This window comes from Pavona decussata, unplaced genomic scaffold, assembly GCF_977016875.1.
Source record: "Pavona decussata unplaced genomic scaffold, jaPavDecu1.1 SCAFFOLD_114, whole genome shotgun sequence".
NCBI classification, from domain to species: domain Eukaryota; kingdom Metazoa; phylum Cnidaria; class Anthozoa; order Scleractinia; family Agariciidae; genus Pavona; species Pavona decussata.
Window position 1 is genome coordinate 6132764 of NW_028145528.1, and position 20762 is coordinate 6153525.

General features: G+C 38.9%; 3 protein-coding genes across 4 annotated transcripts; all 3 read left to right on the forward strand.

Annotated features, from left to right (window-relative positions):
- The first annotated feature begins 587 nt into the window (after window positions 1–587).
- Window positions 588–2568, forward strand: LOC146470465 (snaclec coagulation factor IX-binding protein subunit A-like). Its single transcript, XM_085122602.1, has 3 exons — window positions 588–695; window positions 811–987; window positions 1968–2568. The coding sequence occupies exons 2-3, from the start codon at window positions 936–938 to the stop codon at window positions 2423–2425; spliced, it is 510 nt and encodes a 169-aa protein (XP_084978728.1). The 5' UTR covers window positions 588–695; window positions 811–935; the 3' UTR covers window positions 2426–2568.
- A 6155-nt stretch (window positions 2569–8723) lies between these two features.
- On the forward strand, window positions 8724–13877 carry LOC146470466 (snaclec B6-like). 2 transcript variants are annotated; one of them, XM_085122014.1, is made up of 3 exons: window positions 8724–8836; window positions 8991–9116; window positions 13259–13877. In XM_085122014.1, the coding sequence occupies exons 2-3, from the start codon at window positions 9065–9067 to the stop codon at window positions 13690–13692; spliced, it is 486 nt and encodes a 161-aa protein (XP_084978140.1). In that variant the 5' UTR covers window positions 8724–8836; window positions 8991–9064; the 3' UTR covers window positions 13693–13877. The 2 variants fall into 2 exon arrangements, with proteins under 2 accessions (XP_084978140.1, XP_084978142.1); XM_085122016.1 differs by having other exon boundaries at window positions 8760–8811.
- A 2968-nt stretch (window positions 13878–16845) lies between these two features.
- On the forward strand, window positions 16846–18731 carry LOC146470467 (snaclec coagulation factor IX-binding protein subunit A-like). Its single transcript, XM_085122611.1, has 3 exons — window positions 16846–16944; window positions 17060–17236; window positions 18149–18731. The coding sequence occupies exons 2-3, from the start codon at window positions 17185–17187 to the stop codon at window positions 18580–18582; spliced, it is 486 nt and encodes a 161-aa protein (XP_084978737.1). The 5' UTR covers window positions 16846–16944; window positions 17060–17184; the 3' UTR covers window positions 18583–18731.
- Window positions 18732–20762: the final 2031 nt, after the last annotated feature.

A 20762-nucleotide genomic window follows, 5' to 3' on the forward strand; every position in this document is an offset into this window, starting at 1 on the left:
ATCAGTGATGGATAAAACTGGATGTTGCTCACTTTCCCCTAAAATTTATCATTTTTGACAGGGAAAGAGAGAAATTTAGCTAACGACGGAACCGCATAAGCATGGATATGAATATTCTTTAATTTCAAATGAAACCAGGAAGAGGAAAAAATTACAATCACTAGAGATTCGCCCTACTAAATCGCCTTGCTCTCACCAAAAAAAAAAATTCCTTGAGATTTAACGGGAAACATCTTACGATTACAGCTGGATGAAGCGGGCCGGTAAAAAAGGACGGCCATGGAGCACGATCCAATAATGATCAAGATATCATTTCTCTCAGTCTCGCTTTTCAGAAAACAGGAAACAAGAAGAATGGGCATCATCTTGCGGATGAACATCTGAATTCTTACAGGTTGTAACGAAAGAAACAGTAAGATGTTCGGTAATGAGAACCAATGTTTTGATCTTGTCAGTGTAGCAGACTCGGACGTTGGACCTTTCAATCATCTGTTGTCTTTCAAGTTTCAACTGTCTTACTAGAAAAAAGCATTAAATTTGAAGTTTAATGTTCATTATGCAAGAATGATTTTGTCTTCTTCATAAAGCACAATACAGATTCCTGAAGATCGAACGAGGTTTGAATGAGTGATCATGAGATCTATGGAGAGGTAACGAGAAGCGGCAAAATGAAGTTGGCTCTTCAGCGCCAAACAGTAAGTCGTCGAATTTTAGCTCACAAAACTACGCTGACTAGTAATTTAGCGACTTTCTTTCCACCGGCGAGGTGTTTACTTCCATTCTTTGTTCTTGTTTCAACTCGTTACTCAGTGAGACGAATACAATCGCGTCATCAGTATTTTCTGACTCATTCGCCTGCCGTGGATCAGTAGCGGTGAGATTCAAGACGGATACAAATTTCACTTGACACCAGCTTCAGCCAGACGAAAACTAAGATGAAACTGTTTTCAGCTCTAGCGCTTTGCATGGCAATTTTATGCGTATCAGGTATGGTGTGGAACGTTTGTTATTTAGCTTGAATGATTTATATTTAGCATTTAACTCGATGATTTCCTAAAGCTAAACTAAAAGAGATAATACTATAGACCGACTCTTCCCATATTAGAAAATAAATCAGCACTAAATCGCTACTATAGCTTTTAGCTTAAAATATTTTTTTCTCTCTGATGATAGAGATCTAACGATAATTTTTAATGCGCTAAAAGTTCATTCCACTATGTAAGTTCTGTTGAAAGGCTAAGGCGTTAAATATGTTCTTTCAAATGTGTATATATCAAGGCCATTTCAAAATAATAATTCCATGCCGTGGCTAGATTTTCTCTCCACCGTCAGACAACCAATTCAAACGTAAACAGTTGAATTAAGACGGCCTACTAAAAATAATGCCCTCCAGGATGGAAAAGAGTTGACAGGTCATTTGCGAAGGCTGTATTGTATTCTTGATTCCTGTTTCAACTCACTCACTAATGAAGAATACAAATTCTCCTGAGATCAGGGACAGGCTGCCAACACTAAAATCAAACTTCTTTCGGTTTTATCGCTTTACATCGCCTTGTGATGCCGTTCAGGTTGAAAAAGGTCCAACGTCTTTGTCAATTTTATATACAGCGACTTTTCTTCAAAACTGACTTAATCAGTTGCGAGAATTGTACTAAAATGGAGAATCGTACGGTAAGATTTTTAAGCCTATCCAATAAAAGCCAGCCTAAAATAAAATAAAACTGAACCGCATAATTAGACGACAACTGAATGAAAAAGCTATCTGCAGAAAAACCTTGAAAACTGTACGCTAAATACTTTTTAACACTTAAATGTGTTTTCACTCGAATATTGATTGTTCGTTCCATCAGAGCACTCCTTTAATATCCCTGGTAATTCAAACTTGAAGCTAGCTAAGGTTGAAAACGAGCGCCATCCCCAATGTTTTCTTCCGTTCTCTTTCAAAACACGTTTCTACATATTTTCAGGAACTTCTTGCCCCTGCGGCTGGACTCGGTTTAACAGCTACTGTTATCTTGTAAAAAGCATCATCAAGACGTGGGACCAGGCCCAAGCATACTGCAAAGCACGAGGAGGAGAGCTGGTGAAAATTAACAGCGCGGAAGAAAACGAGTTCATCTTGGCGCTGGCGAGGAAAAAAGCCCCGTCACGTAAACAGGTTTGGATCGGTCTCAAGTGGGAATCGAGTACCAAGCAATTCCTCTGGTCTGATTACTCGTTTCCAGTCTACAAGTACTGGGCTCCACATGAACCAAACGGAAATGCCAGGGAACCATGCGGCAACATGTGGACTGGGCACACCACACTACTGCCTTACCGAGCTTCTGGGTTCTGGAATGACCTCGGTTGTGGAATGAACCTGCCACATTTGCCTTGCGGTCTTGTCTGCAAGAGACTTGCCTTTACGACCTGCCAGCTTGACTGACGTTCAAAGCCGAAAGTAGCGCCACGAAGTTATTCATAAATAGACTAACCCTAGGATTTGCAAAGGAAATTTCGAGCCACAGTGCTTGATAATGGATTGTAGAAGTAAAATCGGCTTGGCAATAAAAAGAAAGTGATCGTGAATTGTTCTCCTTTATCATAAGTTTAACTTTGACCCATTCCCTTCTCCCTTCTCCATAAGTGAGACTTTCAAATGACGAATTCTCAAATCAACTATTAAAATTTCCCCTAGAGAAAAGCTTGACTTAAACGACAGTTTTAAACTCAGTAGATCAACCGCTAGGTTAATGTCCATTTCAAGTTAAAACCACTGAAACGTAGCAAAACATTGAAATACTCCTAAGGAGTACCTATTTATTGCTTTCATAATTGTACCAATAAACCCGTAAAATACTACATTTTGGAACAGGCCCTGTTTTGGTAAAACTGATTGTCGACACCACGAAAACACATCGTATTTTCGACTTATGACGCATCACCGCCTAAAAATATCAGTTATACACCAACCTGTGCGAGACTTATTCCGACGTTACAACGATGTTTCCCTCTTAGGAATATCGGAGATCTATCGAAAATCAACAAAATCACACAAAAGATCACGAAAAGAACCACGGGAATCTACTAACCTGATGATAGAAACGATCCTCATTAGGCAAAGATGAATTTCTACATCCATTAAAAAAAATGCGAATTGTCGGATTGTAAATAGTTTGAACACAGTACGAGTCATGTGATAATGAATGTTAGCCCGGGCGTTAGGCGCAAATCGGTGAGGGGGTGGGGAGGGGTGAGTTAAGTGAGTGTAGTCCTGAGAAGGAGTGTTTGAGGTGACTTGACTGACGTTTCGACAAACTGAGCGGAAGTCATCACCCGAGTCATGTAAATTGTGGAGCGTCAGTAGATGGCACAACTTGTCGATGTCACCTCAAACAGTCCATCTCAAGACAACACTCACCCGGATTTCAGTTTTGCTTCAGTATATCCGTTCAAAAAAAGATTACACAAAACTGGTTGCTTAAGGATCCTAAAGGTAAAGAGATACCCTGGCGTTTCTCCGCGTGCGAAAATGTAGTGGAATAGACTCACAGTGCATTTAGATAATTTTCTACTTACACAAATAAGTGGGTTCCAGGAATTGCCATATTTATTCAGCACATAGGTTTTACACAGCTGCCATGCTAACCTGCCAAAGGTTACCGCTGGCTTATTCCTGTTTCGCCCAGTGTCATTTCGCCCTCGATTCGATAAACAACAGACATGCAGTATTCCGCATTTACAGATTCATCCACCGACTCAATAGTAATAGTCATTTTACACAGCACACTAAGCAGAACCACAGGAAAGTACTGCTCGGTAGCTGTCAATAGAATGGCCACACTGTAGAATTTTACACACAAGTTAGTTAAACCCCTTTGTCAATACAGCAGAATAATCAGCACCACAGGAAGGTCACACTTTGTAATCTGGTCCACAAAACTTAGAACCAGACATTTATCGTCCTGGAGGTTTGACTTTAATAGAGTTCCTGACTTTATAGGGTGGAGCTTAATTCTCGATTACCAGTTACCATTTTTGTTTTGCTACATTGATATCAGTTGACTAAGTTTGCCGCTTCTTCACCTCGACTGTCTCAACCATTAGTCAACTCATTCAGCCAAAATTTTACGACCTTAACTTCAAGTCAAAAATTTGTCACCCATTGTAGAAGAAAACCACTTTGTTTAGCTGGTGGCCATTTCTAAGTATTAATAAAAACCAATTCCGTATCTGTAGGAGTGAAAAGGTAAAGCTGTGTATGTCCCCTAATTAGCAAAGATGACCCCCATTGGAAGCCACACGTTCTTGCACTCGGTTGAATGAAACAAGAATTCCTCCCCTTGCCCCTGGGTGTCTCGGCTCTGGCCATAGTTCACAAAGGTGCGTTTAACGTTCACCGCTGAGGACCACTCCACAAATTTGCTCCCCTCTGCGGAGCCAAAGAACCACATGGCCTGTACATCCTGGTGCTCAGACAGGTATTTGGTTAAATGATCTCGGTCGCCTGTCACAATGTTCACTACACCACCTGGTAAGTCAGATGCAAAAACTGCCCATGAATGTGTCATGATGGTCAGCGGTCGGAACAAGATGGCAAAAGGTTTCTTTCGTCCGATTCTTAGTTTTACGTACATGTTTCTTGTCTGTTTCGTTGTGTGCCTGTTGCTATCTAGCATGTCAACTGATGTACTCACTGTTGAGGCATTACGATCTATACTCGATGAAAAACGGACTCCTTTGAAAACGGACATTGCAGAACTGAGATAGTTTATAGATTGTGCAAGCAAGAAGTACGGTGAAGTTTATAATATAACGAAGTTAAAAGAGCAAGATGCATTGGATTCTCAAGTGAAAAAGTTACAAATTCTGTGTAATGATACGGAACAGTACTCACGACGGGAATGTGTTGAGATTCAAGGAATTCCCGTGTCCGAGCATGAAGACACAAACAAGATCGTCGTAAAAGTGGGCGAACTAATGGGTTTCGAAATCAAAGAAGACGATATCTCGGTTTCTCATCAACTGTCTATAAGCAGCAAGTACAAAGGCAAAAAGACTGTACCTCCTATTATTGCTAAATTTGTTCGACGTGATGTTAAAGAAAGATATTTCAAGGGACCATACAACTTGTGACCTGGGATTTTCACTCGAGAGGAGTATCTTCATAAACGAGAGCTTGACAGCAAGAAATAAAGTTTTGTTCCACGAGTCTGTGAAGACCAAGAAGGATTTGAATATCTCTTAGATCTGGACTTCAAATGGTAGAATTTACTTGAGGAAATGTCAGGATAGTCCTGTCATACTTGTCAACAACAAGGAAGATTTGAAAAAGCTGTATTCAAGGTAAGTAACGTAACTATGATTTATATATGATGCATCCTGTGGAGAGAATAGTAAGAGGAAATTAACTCTGACAGGGCTGGTGAGATGAGAACCTTGCCATTCCTAAGTATAACTTCTCCAGTCTCGAATATTCCACATCTTACAAATGCAGACATTGATAAGCACATGCCTTTAGACAGTAATTTTGGATATTATACTACTCATGGCTCTCTTTCAAAATTTAAATCAAGTCTAAAGGAACAATATCTTTCATTATATTGATGCCATTATTCTAAAATATTGCTTGGCACGTATAGTTATTAGAATAATTTTATTATTATAGATCCTCCATAGATTACTTTATACATAGGTTAATGCTCTAAATCTTGTTATTAGTGTTTGTGTGCGTGTGTGTGTGTTTGGCTTTGCTAGAAAGTGTTTTTTGTTTAACTTTCCTACCTCCGCTATAAATATTTGATTTACATTATTTAAACCAGCTCCCTGACATTTTTAGCTTCTTAGTTATTTCAGGGAGCTGGTAAGCCATTAACATTTCAAAATCTTTTCAACTAAATGTATGAATAACATTTAAACGGGGTAATAAAGTCTTGCTGTTGTTTTTAGTTGCCTTTTGCAAAACAAATACTGGCTAATTTTCCGTAAGCTATAAAGCAAATAAGTTTTTTAGATTACGATCAAATTTCTCATTCGATCTCTCTTAATTACTAGATCCGTTTTACAATAGTTTCATTCGTCTGTCAGTATCACTGAACCAAAGCCATTGTCAGTAAGAGGGAAATCAAATTCTACAAGCTATTGATTTACGCTCGCTAACACTTCCTACCATTGTTTGACTTATAATTCTAACTTGCGTGGTGCGAATAAAACTTCAAATGAGAAGTGGGTATTTTGAGTCTGCAGAGATTTTAGTACGATTATGTGCCATCCATCTTTCACAGTGCTTCAGTTGCGAAGCGGAAGGATCAGGAAATTCCAACAATTTTTTTGCAAAAGTTATTAAATGTAAATTCTTTTAACGCAACCGAAACTCAAGCTATGAACATTTTTTTAAAATTATTTATTCATTGTTACACATTACATTGCTGACCTTACTGAGTACCTTTTGTTTTGCTATGGCTACGGGTAGTCGTTACCTACACAGTGTACTTACCATTTGTAGATTTTGAATACTTAAAACAAATACATTCCAATGGCGGTACATACTAGTTACATTTCAATGATGCACGACTTGTCTGTTGCACAACACCTATAGGAGAACTTTACAAATTCAAGAAACATTCGACCTTTTTTGGAGAGAGGAGTACTTCTCGATAAAACATATAATTAAGACAAATTTTCAAGGTTGTATTTAATGGGTATCTTACCAATAAACTCGTAAATGGAGATGGCCATGCTATTCAACTTGTTTGAATAAATATAATGGCGCATAAATAAGGTGGTGTAGTTAAATTTCCGTAATATTGTTGTGTCCTGGGAGCTTGCAGTGATACCGAGCAAGATTTCCTCAATGGTATGGAAGATTTGGCACGCATTGTCTTTACTGAACCAGCTCACGACCTTTAGCTGCATTAATATTTTGATAAACGTACATTCGATAAAATAGTGCTCAATTGAATCTTTGTCTCCACAGTACAGACATTCATCGTCCGCCTTAATACCAAATTTGAATAATTCTTTCTTAGTTACCATCGTTCAGTGGATTAATTTAAATTGAAACTCTTTTAATTTGGTTTCCTTACAACTGGTTTTCAGTTATTTAAAGATCTTAGTCCATACGTCTTTGTTTAATGAAAGTTTTTTGCTCCAACGTTTAGGGCCTGTTTGTTCTTCAGTGTGCACTTTGGCGTTTAGCAAATTATAAAAGTCCCTTGACTTAGCCTTATACAAATTAATTTGGATCGATTCGTTCAGGGTAAAGATGTTATCATTTCTGGTAAGTATTGATTTGTTGATGGTGTGGGAGCATTTGGCTAGAGACAATAAACGTCTCAGAATAGCGCTAAAAACTTGATAATATTGTAAAAAAATTGGATTCACAGGAATATTTCTCTAGGAGCTCTTGGAATGTTAAAAAATTACCACTTTCGTTCAAGTAGGTCATTAAAAGATCGGGAGGGCGTTAAAGTAATTTGTGTCGTAGTTGTACTTTAGTAGAAAGTTTAACCTTCCCTTCCTTCTGAAATAATGTTTTAGAATGATACACAAATTACTATTGTCCGAAGTCCATATCATTCTTGGAATGCAAGCGAGGTTCAGAGCTTTCAACATTATCTCAAAATCGATCATACGTATTCCGTCGTTGTCTAAATCTTGGTATAGGCCTGATCTTTTTATTTTATCTTTTTTTGTTTTTCCAGAGGAACTTAAAAGATTTTGTTTTGACAATGTCCACAGTTCCTTGGGGGACATCCAGATTAGAGGCCGAGTAGATCAGTTGCGATATACCCAATGTTTTAATTAACATTGCCCTTCCAAACATCGTCAAATCCTGTGAACTCCACATATCCAGCTTAGTTTGCATCGTTCGGATATTTTTGTCGAAGTTAAGCTCAATATTCTCCTTAATATTATATGAACAAGATGCCCCTAATGGCATTTTAGGGGATGCTTCAATCAATGTGGCCTCATTTATTCTCACTGTATGCTTTGCAGCTTTTTAAAGCTATCCTAGCTAATGGAATAGTTTTTTTTAAAAAAATAAACTCTAGTGAGCAGCACACAGCAAGAGATCTTAAATCCGTGAGCCCTAGAATTAAACATTGCACATTTTAAGTGTCACGCAGGATTTCCGTCATATCCTGCACTTAATGCCACCCTTCTTAAACCATTCACTAAGAAAAATGAGCTTCCCATCCACCAATATCTTTGTTATTAAACAAAATTAACTCCTGCTTTTGGTCGTAGGTATAAAGAGTTTTAAAGTCATTGAAGAAACCAAGTATCTTCTTACAAAAGATCGGGAGGCCGTTTTTGTTGGAGACAATCAGAACAATAGACCCCTTCTAGAGGAGAGCAGAGTTTAATGAATAGATAAATATGCAGAATTAAAGCTACGACGAAAAAAAAGATACCCGACCGAAAACTTGACACGATCTGTCCTGCTGGCATCCCGAGTAATAAATTAATGTGCAGGTTTGAAGCTACCATGAACAAGATACCGAGCCCAATTTTAGACACGGGCTGCCCTCAGGTCATCCCGCGTAAAGACACCCACAGAAATCAGGTCGGTGTATCACAACTTTCTAAGCCGTGTAGTGTTGTGATTCGTTCGAAATACTTTCCGTCTGGTGATTGGCTAATAGATCGAGCTTCCGTATACTAGCGATTCACGTGGAATTGGCTATTATTCCACTTCCCGGTTACACCGAAGTGAGTGATTAATTTGCACACGGAAGCTTCTATCATTCGTGGATGCTAAAGTATATCCACGAGTAAAAAGGATAGTATCTCGTTTTATTTAGTTCTTCAAACATTAACTGTTAAGCGGTGAGTCATCTTCGTCGATCTCTCAGTAAGCTTTCGAAAGCTTTTTAGGAGACAACAGTGCACTAAATGTCAACAAACTATCCTTCCGCCTGCGTAATGTTTACTTTCATCTTTGGTTCTTGTTCCAACTCGCTCAAAGAAATGTTATAGTTGTGTCATCGCTGTTCTCTGATTCATAGGTTCACAGACAGCGGGCGGACCAACTACGAATACAAATTCTCCTGAGATCAGCGACATCCTGACGAAATCCGAGATGAAACTGTTTGCAGTTCTACCGGTGTTTATCGCGATACTCTGCCTATCAGGTATGCTTGTCACCATTCATTTTTAGTATCTCTTCGGCAATTTACTAGAAGTGCCCTTCAATAGAGAATGGTATAGGGTAAAATTTATGCTAAGGGTGATTCGTAAATAAGTTGCCTCAAAATTTGGATGTACGTCTTCTAAAAGTTACAGCCAAATTTTTGTCCCTCGAATAATGAATGACTTGCTAGTAATCAGAGACCTAGGTTATGCGCAAAGGATTCTGGATCGCCAGGGGGCAAATATTGCAAGTCGCTAAAACGAAATGTATGGCGTAAACTTGTTTCTTCGTCAAAAGCAGTGATTTTGAGCGACAAATAACGCATTTTCGCCGTGATTTTGTGAGAAGCGGAGGTGACTAATGTTGTTGTTTTTGTGTGATTAATGCGAATTAATCTATCGATCAACACTCTTACCTAAGGTTGACTGTGAAATGTTCTGAATCCTACCTCAAGTGGTCTAGCCTGCGAGCAAGCTCTTGCAGGCTAGTAATGGTCTCGAAATAGTACAAACTTAGGTATAAATTTGAGGGGATTGACTCAATAAAGCCTTTTCAGTTGTAATTACGTGAACTACACAATGTTATAACATTATCATGGCTGCCGGAATTTTAACCCCACAAAGGAGAGAAATTGTTGTGCGAGGGGATGGAAATTGTTTCTACCGAGTAATTGCGCTGTGGAGGGATGAAACCAGTAATATATACAAAACACGGAGAAATCCGGGGAAAAGAGCAACGGGAATGCTAAGACAAAAAAATTGCCTAACCATTCTATGGCGTAATCAAAACACAGGAGGACAATACTAAGCTCCCGCAACACAAACCTCACAGTTACAGAGCGGAGCGAAGCGATACTAACAAGAATACAACCGTAACTAAAGCGGACTTAAAGTGCTACTATGATCAAATTTTTACCCCTTGAATTTTTAGGTTTATCACATAGAATTCCAGGAAAGATAAAAAACGCCGTTTACTGTTTCCAAATATCTGTATTGGTTCCGGAGATATTTAAGTTTGAAAAATGTGTAAAATATGTAAATGAGAGGGCTGATGACGTCATACAATCAACTCAATATAACATGAAGTATATAAATGAAGCTATCTCAGGCAATTTTACAGCAGAGACCATTGAAACCTGGCAGGCTAATAGTTCTATATGCAATACACCTACGGCTATAAAACCTCGGTTCCCATGGCAACTCACTCTTTTCCAGTCCCCTCCAACCTGATTTCAATATTTTAGTGATTTCAGCTTTAAAAACATTTAACAAGGCCACGAACTTGACCTAACATAATTATACGCTTGCTGGATCATGCAGATGAGGCACCGTTGGCAAATATCAAAATAGAACGCCAAAAGGGGCCAGTAAACCCTTAAATCTCAGGGTGGACTGGAACCCAGTATGTTACCATGGTAACAAAACTTATAAGCTCATTTTGTGGAGCGCATTTATTACAATATCATTGCAACGAATCAAACATTTCTGATACAAATTGGCTGAGATATCTTTTTTCATAATATTTGATGAACATTCGGTTGAGTTTATGACGTCATCACTTGACTAATTTGCATATTTTAAAAACTTGAATATCCCCAGAACAAAAAGAGATATTTGAAATTAGTAAACAGCATTCTTCTTCTCGTACAGACTACTTGTTTATGTTTTAAAATGGCTTAGATTAGAAAGATACGACTTCGTCATAGTAGCACTTCAAGCCCTCAATTTAACACATTGCATAGCTTTCAAAAAAGCTACAATGACAAAGAAAGGATCAACAGACAGATAGCCGTGATAAGAAACACAACATCTTGCCACAAAGCAACTGAAATAGCCGGGCCCGGCAAACCTGCAAGATTTTTGATTATTACACGGCTCAAATTCTATCCTTACAGTGATAAGAGAGGCTATACTGTCACCGGACGTACTGAAATGAGCCATACCAAACCTGAATCAAATGACACAAAGGGCATAAGAACGACAGTTGCTAAACAGAAACAACAAGAGTTCTAATAAACAGAACACATAACCCAAAAATGACCTTTGAGATCAAAATACAAAACATGCGACAGTGACCATCACGCAAATCCTCCAAACCATAATGGCATTTAATGAGAAGAAAATCCAGCGCTAAAAGAAAATTTACGGGGGACACTGCTCATTTCGGTGAGGGTAAAATGCCATTCCGCAAACTCATGCCTCCTTTTACCTTCACCGTGCTCATTCCATAGATTAAAGGGTGTTCTCAAAAAGATATACCAGTGAGGGCAAAAGTTTAATTAAGGCTAAAACACGCACGTGAGAGTCGCGCAGGCCTGCCAACCCTATTTATACAACATGAAACGAAGACAGCAGGGAATATTCATACTGAGTAAATCAGCCATATTTTCGCCTGGCACGCTATATCTTGCTTTTACACGTTGACTTACTATTTATACAACCTCATACAGCACAATGATCACAACCGGGCATTGAAGTTGTAAATATCAGCGCACGTTATTACAACTGAAAGGCTCTATTGTGTCATTCCCCTCAAATTTATACCTAAGTTTGTACTATTTCGAGACCAATACTTGATGTAGATTCAGTATTTCACAATCAACCTTACGCAAGAAAGAGTGTTTATCGATAGATTTCATCGAATCACACAAAATCTTACAATTTCCACGCACCAACATTAGTCACCCCCGCTTCTCACAAAACCTCGGCGAAAACGCGTTATTCTTTGCCCAAAATACTCCTTTTGACGAAGAAACAACTTTATGCCATACATTTCTTTCTGGCGACTTGCTATGTGTGCCCCCTGGCGATCCCAGAAATCTTTGCGCATAACATCGGTCTCTGATTACTGGCAAATCATTTATTAATTGCCTCTTGGTCAAAACCCGAGGAGGCACTCTAGAATTCCCCGCGTGAATATATATATAAGGGATTTTTGAATAAAAAAAGTAAGAAATGTGTTTGTAGAATGTTTTTGGCAAGGTTTCCCGATTTGATGAAACTAGGTGCGCACGGTGGTCTCGGGTAATTTTTTAGCAATCGCGCAAGGTGGTGTTGGAAAGTTGAAATACAATATTACATGATTAAAATAGATTTACAATATCTGGTTTACATGTACATAAAAATATTGTAATTCATGATATTTTCTAGCGATACATTGGCCAAATATTACACAAACAATGTTGAAATGCAAAATTGTATGATTGTCATAGCTTTCATTGTCAGATTTACAAAGTAATATGTTGACTATTTCTATGAATATTAACTTCAATAAAAAAGTAATTGTCAAAAACAACTATTCAAATCCGGGGCCAGATCTAGTGAACACTATTTCTATTTATATATTTTATTATTAAAAACTGGATCATTGTGTAATACAATTCCAGGGAATTGATTGGGTAAGCAGCCATGGTATATGAGCCATTATACCATGCCCGAGAAAAAGCGACCATTAAAATGTTCTTGCTAAGCGAAACCAGCAAGATCTAACCACATTTCTTGATTGTTTTCAGTAAAACAATTATTTCACTCGCGCTTGTTGGATATGACATTATTACAGCCTACTCGGCGCCTCGCGCTTCGTTGACTATCTATCATCTCATATCCAACGCGCCCTCAAGGAATAATTGTTAAATATGATTACCTGAAAATTCACTTCAATTACCTCCTTTTAAAAGTAGTAAATATTTCCTCTTAAAAACCAGCAACATTTCATAGTATTGTCAACAATGTTTAAAACCAGCCTGGTTTACCCTCAAATCCTTAATATTTTCTCCATCATCGTCACCCTGATTAAGTTGCTGCGCAGTGTAGCGAGATTGAAGCATTCTATAAAGGGGCTTTCTTGCAACATTAGTGTAAACCTTTTTTGCAAACAATGGAAATTTATACTTCTCTACAGCCCCCACCTCCTGAAAACATGACAATGTCTTGAGTCATAAAACTTCTGATTCCCCTATTATATTACTTTGTATATTATCACATCTGTCCATCCAACCTTACTAAAAATTGTGCCTTCTCGACCAAACTATTAAATCACGATATTTTAACTAGATGCTGTTGATTCTCGATTATGAATTTCCAATCATAGCACTTCACGTCCTATTGGAAATTACTTGTAACATTTCCACTTCTTTCCCTGCAGACGCTCTGACTTGTCCTCATAACTGGAACACCTTTAACGGCTACTGCTATCTCGTGAGCAGCTATGACAAGACCTGGAATCAGGCCCAAGCATACTGCAAAGCACTGAGAGGAGAGCTGGTGAAAATTACCAGCGCAGAAGAAAACAACTTCGTCTTGGCGCTGGCAAGGCAAAAGGCCTCGTCACGTAAACAAGTTTGGATCGGCCTCAAGTGGGACTCACACAACAGACATTTCGTGTGGTCCGATCACTCGCTTCCAGTCTACAAGAGCTGGGCTCCACACGAACCGAATGGAAATGCCAGGGAACCATGCGGCAGCATGTGGACTGGGCACGCAGGCCTTTTATTCCGCGCGTCTGGGTACTGGTATGACCGCCCTTGTGGAGTTCTTTCAAGTTTGCCCTGCGGTTTTGTCTGCAAGAGGGTTCCCTAGATGACCAGGCAGCCTTTGACTCACGATCAAAGCCGAACGTAGTGCGATGGTGGTTCATAACTATATAGACTAAACTCCGGATCTTCACGTATCAAATGACATTAAACTTTATTGGAGTAAAAACATTACTTAACAATGGCCTTGTAGAAGTAAAACCGGCTTGACAATAAAAATGTGATCGTGAATTCTGTTTCTTATTTACTATGACTTTAACCCACTCACTTCTTCTTCCTCCATAGCACTTCCAAGGTGCAAATTTTCCATCGGCTTCAAAGTCCACTTAGAAAGAGAACCACAGTTACAAAACTCAGTAACCTTCATTTAAATGGTGAAGTAGTAGTCTAAGATTGATGTTGACTGAATCCAAGGACTTTAAAATTACAACTTTCATCTACAGTACAAAGGCAAAGGACTACGCTATCGTTCTTCTTCATGTAGGGTTCACATTTTAGGATTGTTTTTATACTCTAGTAAGCGATTTGTTTCGGTCCCGCCAAAAGCTTCTAGCCGCTTTAAATGTAACCGGATCAGTACATGTCAATGCAATTGCAAGTTGCTTTACCCAGGCGCGTAGGAGGGGGGGCTCGAGGGGTTCGAACGAACCCCGTTTGAAGATCAGTAATGGCGGAAGAAAAACTTTTAAATAAAGTTCCTGTGGTCGAAAGACATCAACGAAAGAAAAATAGAGATATAAACCAGTTCTTTAGATCTTATGTCTTATATTCAGTATAAATAAAATTGTCAAGAACCCTTGGAGATTAATTTAAGCACAATGTGGAGGTTGAACAACTACATGAGGTGTACCATGGGAGAGAGTAGGCTTTCCGCCCTGGTTCTAATGCATATCAAATACGATACGCCTGTCAATCATGACGAGATAGTCAATTTGTTAGAAGGCCTACACCCGAGAATGATGCAGTTTACCAGTTTGGTGTATGACTATCAGTAGATCGAATAGCTATCAAAACTTAACAGGGCGCGGAATGTACATTGAACTTTCTTGTTTAAGTAGAAAGAATTATGCCGTCGAAATGATGTATATAGCTTCAAAAGCTGCTGTAAAACAAAGTTGTGATTTGCCTAAAATGGGTCTCAAAATACATGAAATGAGGTTTCTGGGAAACTAGATTTTCAAAAATTTCCGGCGGAGCATGCCCCCGGACACCCCTAGTAAGAGCGCCTCTGGCGCTCAGCAAGATTTGGGGCTCAACGAACACCCCTATCAAAGCCTTAGCTACGCGCCTGTTACCATTTAGCCACGTGCGTAATTCACCATTGTGGTCTTATTCGAACAGTTATACAGTTAGGATTTCATTCATTGAATGGAAGAGAAAAATGCAGATCAAACTGAGCTAATGAATGGTAGAGCTTTAAGATTTCATCCATAGACTCATAAACGGAATAGAGGCGCGTTGTAGAGTAGAACTGAACAGAACCAAAAATATTTGGTGATAAGCTAATAGCTTTTACTTGAACGTCCAAACTTCATCCACAGACTCAAATGTAAGAACCACTTTGCACAGCATAATCAACATTACTACAGAAAACCACAGAGCAAAAGCTATAATTTGAGTGGTCACACTTTAATATTTCATCCACAGAATCAAATGAAAGAACCACTTTGTGCAACAGAAACAACATTACTACATAAAAACATAAAGCAAAGCTAAAATTTGAATGGTCACACTTTAGTATTGCGCCCACAGTTTAGTATTGCGCCCACAGTTTCAAAAGTAAGAACCACTAGCCTTGGCGGCGATCAGACTTTACTTCATATGTAAATTAGGACGAAGTTCCGGCATGTCAACAAGTTGGCACGACAACCAAAAAGTTCTTTGAATGTCTACACCAATTGACAGCAACAATTACATTTTGCGTTCATGGTGGATGAATTGTGGTTTTTTCAAATACATCACAGAATTGGTTTTGTTTATTCCTTTTAGATTCGGCTGCAACTCGATGTCAACTTCACTCGATAATCGCTTGATAGTTGACCCTGACTATTACTAATTCAAACATTACTATTTTGCCTTTGTCGTAAACGACCAATTTACATCATAAGTTAAACAAACACTGTATATAGCATTGCTGGTACTGAGTGAACATCTTCATGAAATAGCGGATGAATCACTTCTCAGGAAAAACCTGTTTACAATCTTATTATGTGTGGTATAACAGCAAATAACCTTTCTTTCCAAAGTTAACTCTGGTATACCGAATACAAGTAAGAAAAACGGAGAAAAAGTTCCGACAATGTTGTTAGTTTGGTTTGTGTGTGCTGTGTTTGTCCCCGATCATATATAGCGCGACTTATCGCTACCAATTCACATATATCAGCATATATCCAGTAGGGTTCAGTGATTTGCAGCGGCTAATCACGAAATTCAAACTTTTTTTATGGCAACAGCTACCAAATTATTAAGAAAAAATTGTCCTCATGCGACTGTATCCAACGCCAGATTCTGCGATTCTGTTTGACCTGAGGGTTAACCAAACTGTACTGACGTCAATGTACTAATTTACGAAATTGTCGACCGGATGTTGGGCAAAGATCAGTGATGGATAAAACTGGATTTTGCTCACTTTCCCCTAAAAAATTATCCTTTTTTACAGGGAAAGAGAGAAATTTAGCTTAGGAGTTAACGACGGAACCGCATAGTCATGAATATGAATATTCTTTAATTTTAAATGAAACCAGGAAGAGGAAAAAATTGCAATCACTAGAGATTCGCCCTACTAAATCGCCTTACTCTCACCAAAAAAAAAAATTCCTTGAGATTTAACTGGAAACATCTTACGATTACAGCTGGATGAAGCGGGCCGGTAAAAAAGGACGGCCATGGGGCACGATCCAATAATGATCAAGATATGAATCATTTCTCTCAGTTTCGCTTTTAAGAAATCAGGGAAACAGGAAGAATGGGCATCATCTTGCGGATGAACATCTGATTTCTTACAGGTTGTATCAAAAGAAACAGTAAGATGTTCGGTAATGAGAACCAATGTTTTGATCTTGTCAGTGTAGCAGACTCGAACGTTGGACCTTTCAATCATCTGTTGTCTTTCCGCTGCCTTACTAGACAAAACATTAAATATAAAGTAGAATGTTAATTATGCAAAAATGATTTTCTTGTCTTTATATAACACAATACAGATTCCTGAAGGTCGAACGACGCTTGAATGAGTAATCATGAGATCTGTGGAGAGTTAACGAGAAGCGGCAAAATGATGTTGGCTCTTCAGCGCCAAACAGTAAGTCGTCGAATTTTAGCTCACAAAACTACGCTGACTGGTTATTTAGCGACTTTCTTTCCACCGGCGAGGTGTTTACTTCCATTCTTTGTTCTTGTTTCAACTCGTTACTCAGTGAGACGAATACAATCGCGTCATCAGTATTTTCTGACTCATTCGCCTGCCGTGGATCAGTAGCGGTGAGATTCAAGACGGATACAAATTTCACTTGACACCAGCGTCAGCCAGACGAAAACTAAGATGAAACTGTTTTCAGCTCTAGCGCTTTGCATGACGATTTTATGCGTATCAGGTATGGTGTGGAACGTTTGTTATTTAGCTTGAATGATTTATATTTAGCATTCAACTCGATGATTTCCTAAAGCTAAACTAAAAGAGATAATACTATAGACCGACTCATCCCATATTAGAAAATGAATCAGCACTAAATCGCTACTATAGCTTTTTCTCTCTGATGATAGAGATCTAACGATAATTGTTTATGTGTCAAAAGTTCATTCCACTATGAAAGTTCTGTTGAAAGGCTAAGGCGTTAAATATGTTCTTTTAAATATATATATAAGGCCATTTCAAAATAATAATTCCATGCCGTGGCTACATTATTTTTCTCTCCACCTTCAGACAACCGATTCAAACGTAAACAGTCGAATTAAGACGGCCTTCTATTCTTGTATTCTTGATTCCTATTTCAACTCACGCACTGAGGAAGAATACAAGTTCTCCTCCGATCAGGGACAGCCTACCAACACTAAAATCAAACTTCTTTCGGTTTTATCGCTTTCCATCGCCTTGTGATGCAGTTCACGTTGAAAAAGGTCCAACGTCTTTGTCAATTTTATCTACGGCGATTTTTATGTAAAACTGACTTAGTCAGTTGCGAGAATTGTACTAAAATGGAGAATCGTACAGTAAGATTTTTAAGCCTATCCGATAAAAGCCAGCCCAAAATAAAATAAAACTGAACCGCATAATTAAACGACAACTGAATGAAAAAGCTATCTGCGGAAAAACCTTGAAAACTGTACGCTAGATACTTTTTAACACTTAAATGTGTTTTCACTCGAATATTGATTGTTCGTTCCATCAGAGAACTCCTTTAATATCCCCGGCAATTCAAACTTGAAGCTAGCTAAGGTTGAAAACAAGCGCCATCCCCAATGGTTTCTTCCGTTCTCTTTCAAAACACGTTTCTACCTATTTTCAGGAGCTTCTTGCCCCTGCGGCTGGACTCGGTTCAACAGCTACTGTTATCTTGCAAAAAGTTTCATCAAGACGTGGGACCAGGCCGAAGCATACTGCAAAGCGCGAGGAGGAGAGCTGGTGAAAATTAACAGCGCGGAAGAAAACGAATTCGTCTTGGCGCTGGCGAGGAAAAAAGCCCCGTCACGTCAACAGATTTGGATCGGCCTCAAGTGGCACTCGAGTTCCAAGCAATTCATCTGGTCTGATTACTCGGTTCCAGTCTACAAGAACTGGGCTCCACATGAACCGAATGGAAATGCCAGGGAACCATGCGGCAACATGTGGACTGGGCGTAAAACATTGATCCCTAACTGGGCATCTGGGTACTGGAATGACCTGGCTTGTAGAGTTCGTAAACAGTTTCCCTGTGGTCTTGTCTGCAAGAGGCTTCCCTAGACGACATGCCAGCTTGCCTGACGATCAAAGCCGAAAGTAGCGCCACGAAGTTATTCATATGAAAATAGAAATTTCGAGTCATAATGTAACAAAAAAGTGCTTGATAATGCATTGTAGAAGTAAACTCGGCTTGACAATAAAACAACGATGAAGAATTCTGTTTCTTGTTTCTCATAACTTTAACCCACTCACTTCTTCCTTCTCCCTACGACTTTGAAATGACGAATTCTCAAATCAGCTATTAAAATTCCCTCTAGTAGATCAACCACTAGGTTAATGCCGATTTCAAGTTAAGACCACTGAAATGTAGCAAAACACTGAAAAGGTCCTAAAGAGGACCTTTTTATTGCTTTCGTAATTGTACCAATAAACCCGTAAAATACTACATTTTGGTAGTGGCCCTGTTTTTGAAAAATTGTTGACACCACGAAAACACGTCGTATTTTCGACTTATCACACATCACAACCTAAAAATATCAGTTATACACCAACCTGTGCAAGACTTATCCCGACGTTACAACGATGTTTCCCTCTTGGGAATATCAAAGATCTACCGAAAGTGAAAACAAAAATACACGAAAGAACCACGGGAACCTACTGACCTGGTGATAAAGATGATCCTCATTATGCAAAGATGAATTTCTACATCCATTAAAAAATAACAATTGTCAGATTGTAAATGGTTTGAACACAGGACGAGTCATGTGATAATGAATGTTAGCCTGGGTGCCAGGCGTAAATCGGCGAGGGGAGAGGGGAGGGGGTGAGTTAGGTGAATGTAGTCCTGAGATGGATTGTTTAAGGTGACATTGACTGACGTTTCGACAAACTGAGCGCAAGTCATCACCCGAGTCATGTAAATTGTGGAACGTCAGTAGATGGTATAACTTATCAATGTCACCTCAAACAGTCCTTCTCAAGACAACACTCACCCGTATTTTCAGTTTTGCTTTAGTATATCCCTTCAAAAACAGGTTACACAAAAATAGTTGCTAAAGGATCCTAAAGTTAGCGAGATACCCTGGCGTTTTTCCGCGTGAGAAATGTAGTGGAATACATTCGCAGTGCGTTTAGATGATTTTCTACAAACACAAATAAGTGGGTTACAGGAATTGCCATATTTATTCAGCACATAGGTTTTACACAGCTGCCATGCGAACCTGTCAAAGGTTAACCGCTAGCTTATTCCGGTTTCGCCCAATGTTATTTCGCCCTCGATTCCATAAACAACAACAAACATCCAGTATCCCGCACTTACATGTTCATCCACCGACTCATGTTCAACAGTTCTAATCATCTTACAGAGCATACGAAACAGTACCACAAGAAAGTACCGCTCGGTAGCTGTCAATAGAATAGCCACACTGTAGGATTTCACACACAAGTTATCTCAAACCCCTACAATATTTGGGGATAATCTAATAGCTTTAACATGAACGTTCAAACTTTGTCCACAGACTCAAACGTAAAAACCATTTTGTGCAGCATAATCAACATTACTACATAAAACCATAGAGCAAAAGCTATAATTTTTGAATAGTCACACTTTAGTATTTCTTGCAAAGACTCAAAAGTAAGAACCACTTTGTGCAACAGAATCGACATTACTACGAAAACACATAAAGCAAAGCTAAAATTTGGATGGTCACACTTTAGTGTTGCACGCACAGTTTCAAAAGTAAGAACCACTTTGCACAGCATAATCAATATTATTTTACCTCACTACAGAAAACCATAGAGCAAAAGTTGTCAGTTTTGAATTGTCACACTTTAGTATTTCATTAAAAGACTCAAAAGAAAGAACCACTTTGTGCAACAGAATCAATAATACGACGAAAAAACAGAAAGCAAAGCTAAAATTTGGATGGTCACACTTTGGTGGTGCATCCACAGTTTCACAAGTAAGACCCACTTTCCTATGCCACTGATATTAGTATTATAAAAGAAATAAAGGGAGATGTAAAGCATCGACCATAAGAGGACACAGAAAAAATCTCAACCCCAGACGGAATTCGAACCCACGACCCTTCGTATGCTCTAACCTCTGAGCTACTGAGGACTCGTTGGCGCGCAAGGGGCGTTATAAAACACGGGAGAATGGCCACTGTTTCTAGTACTAGTTCGAAGTCCTCGTCGTTCTGAAGATGGCCAAGACTTCAACTGACTCCAAAAACTTTCTT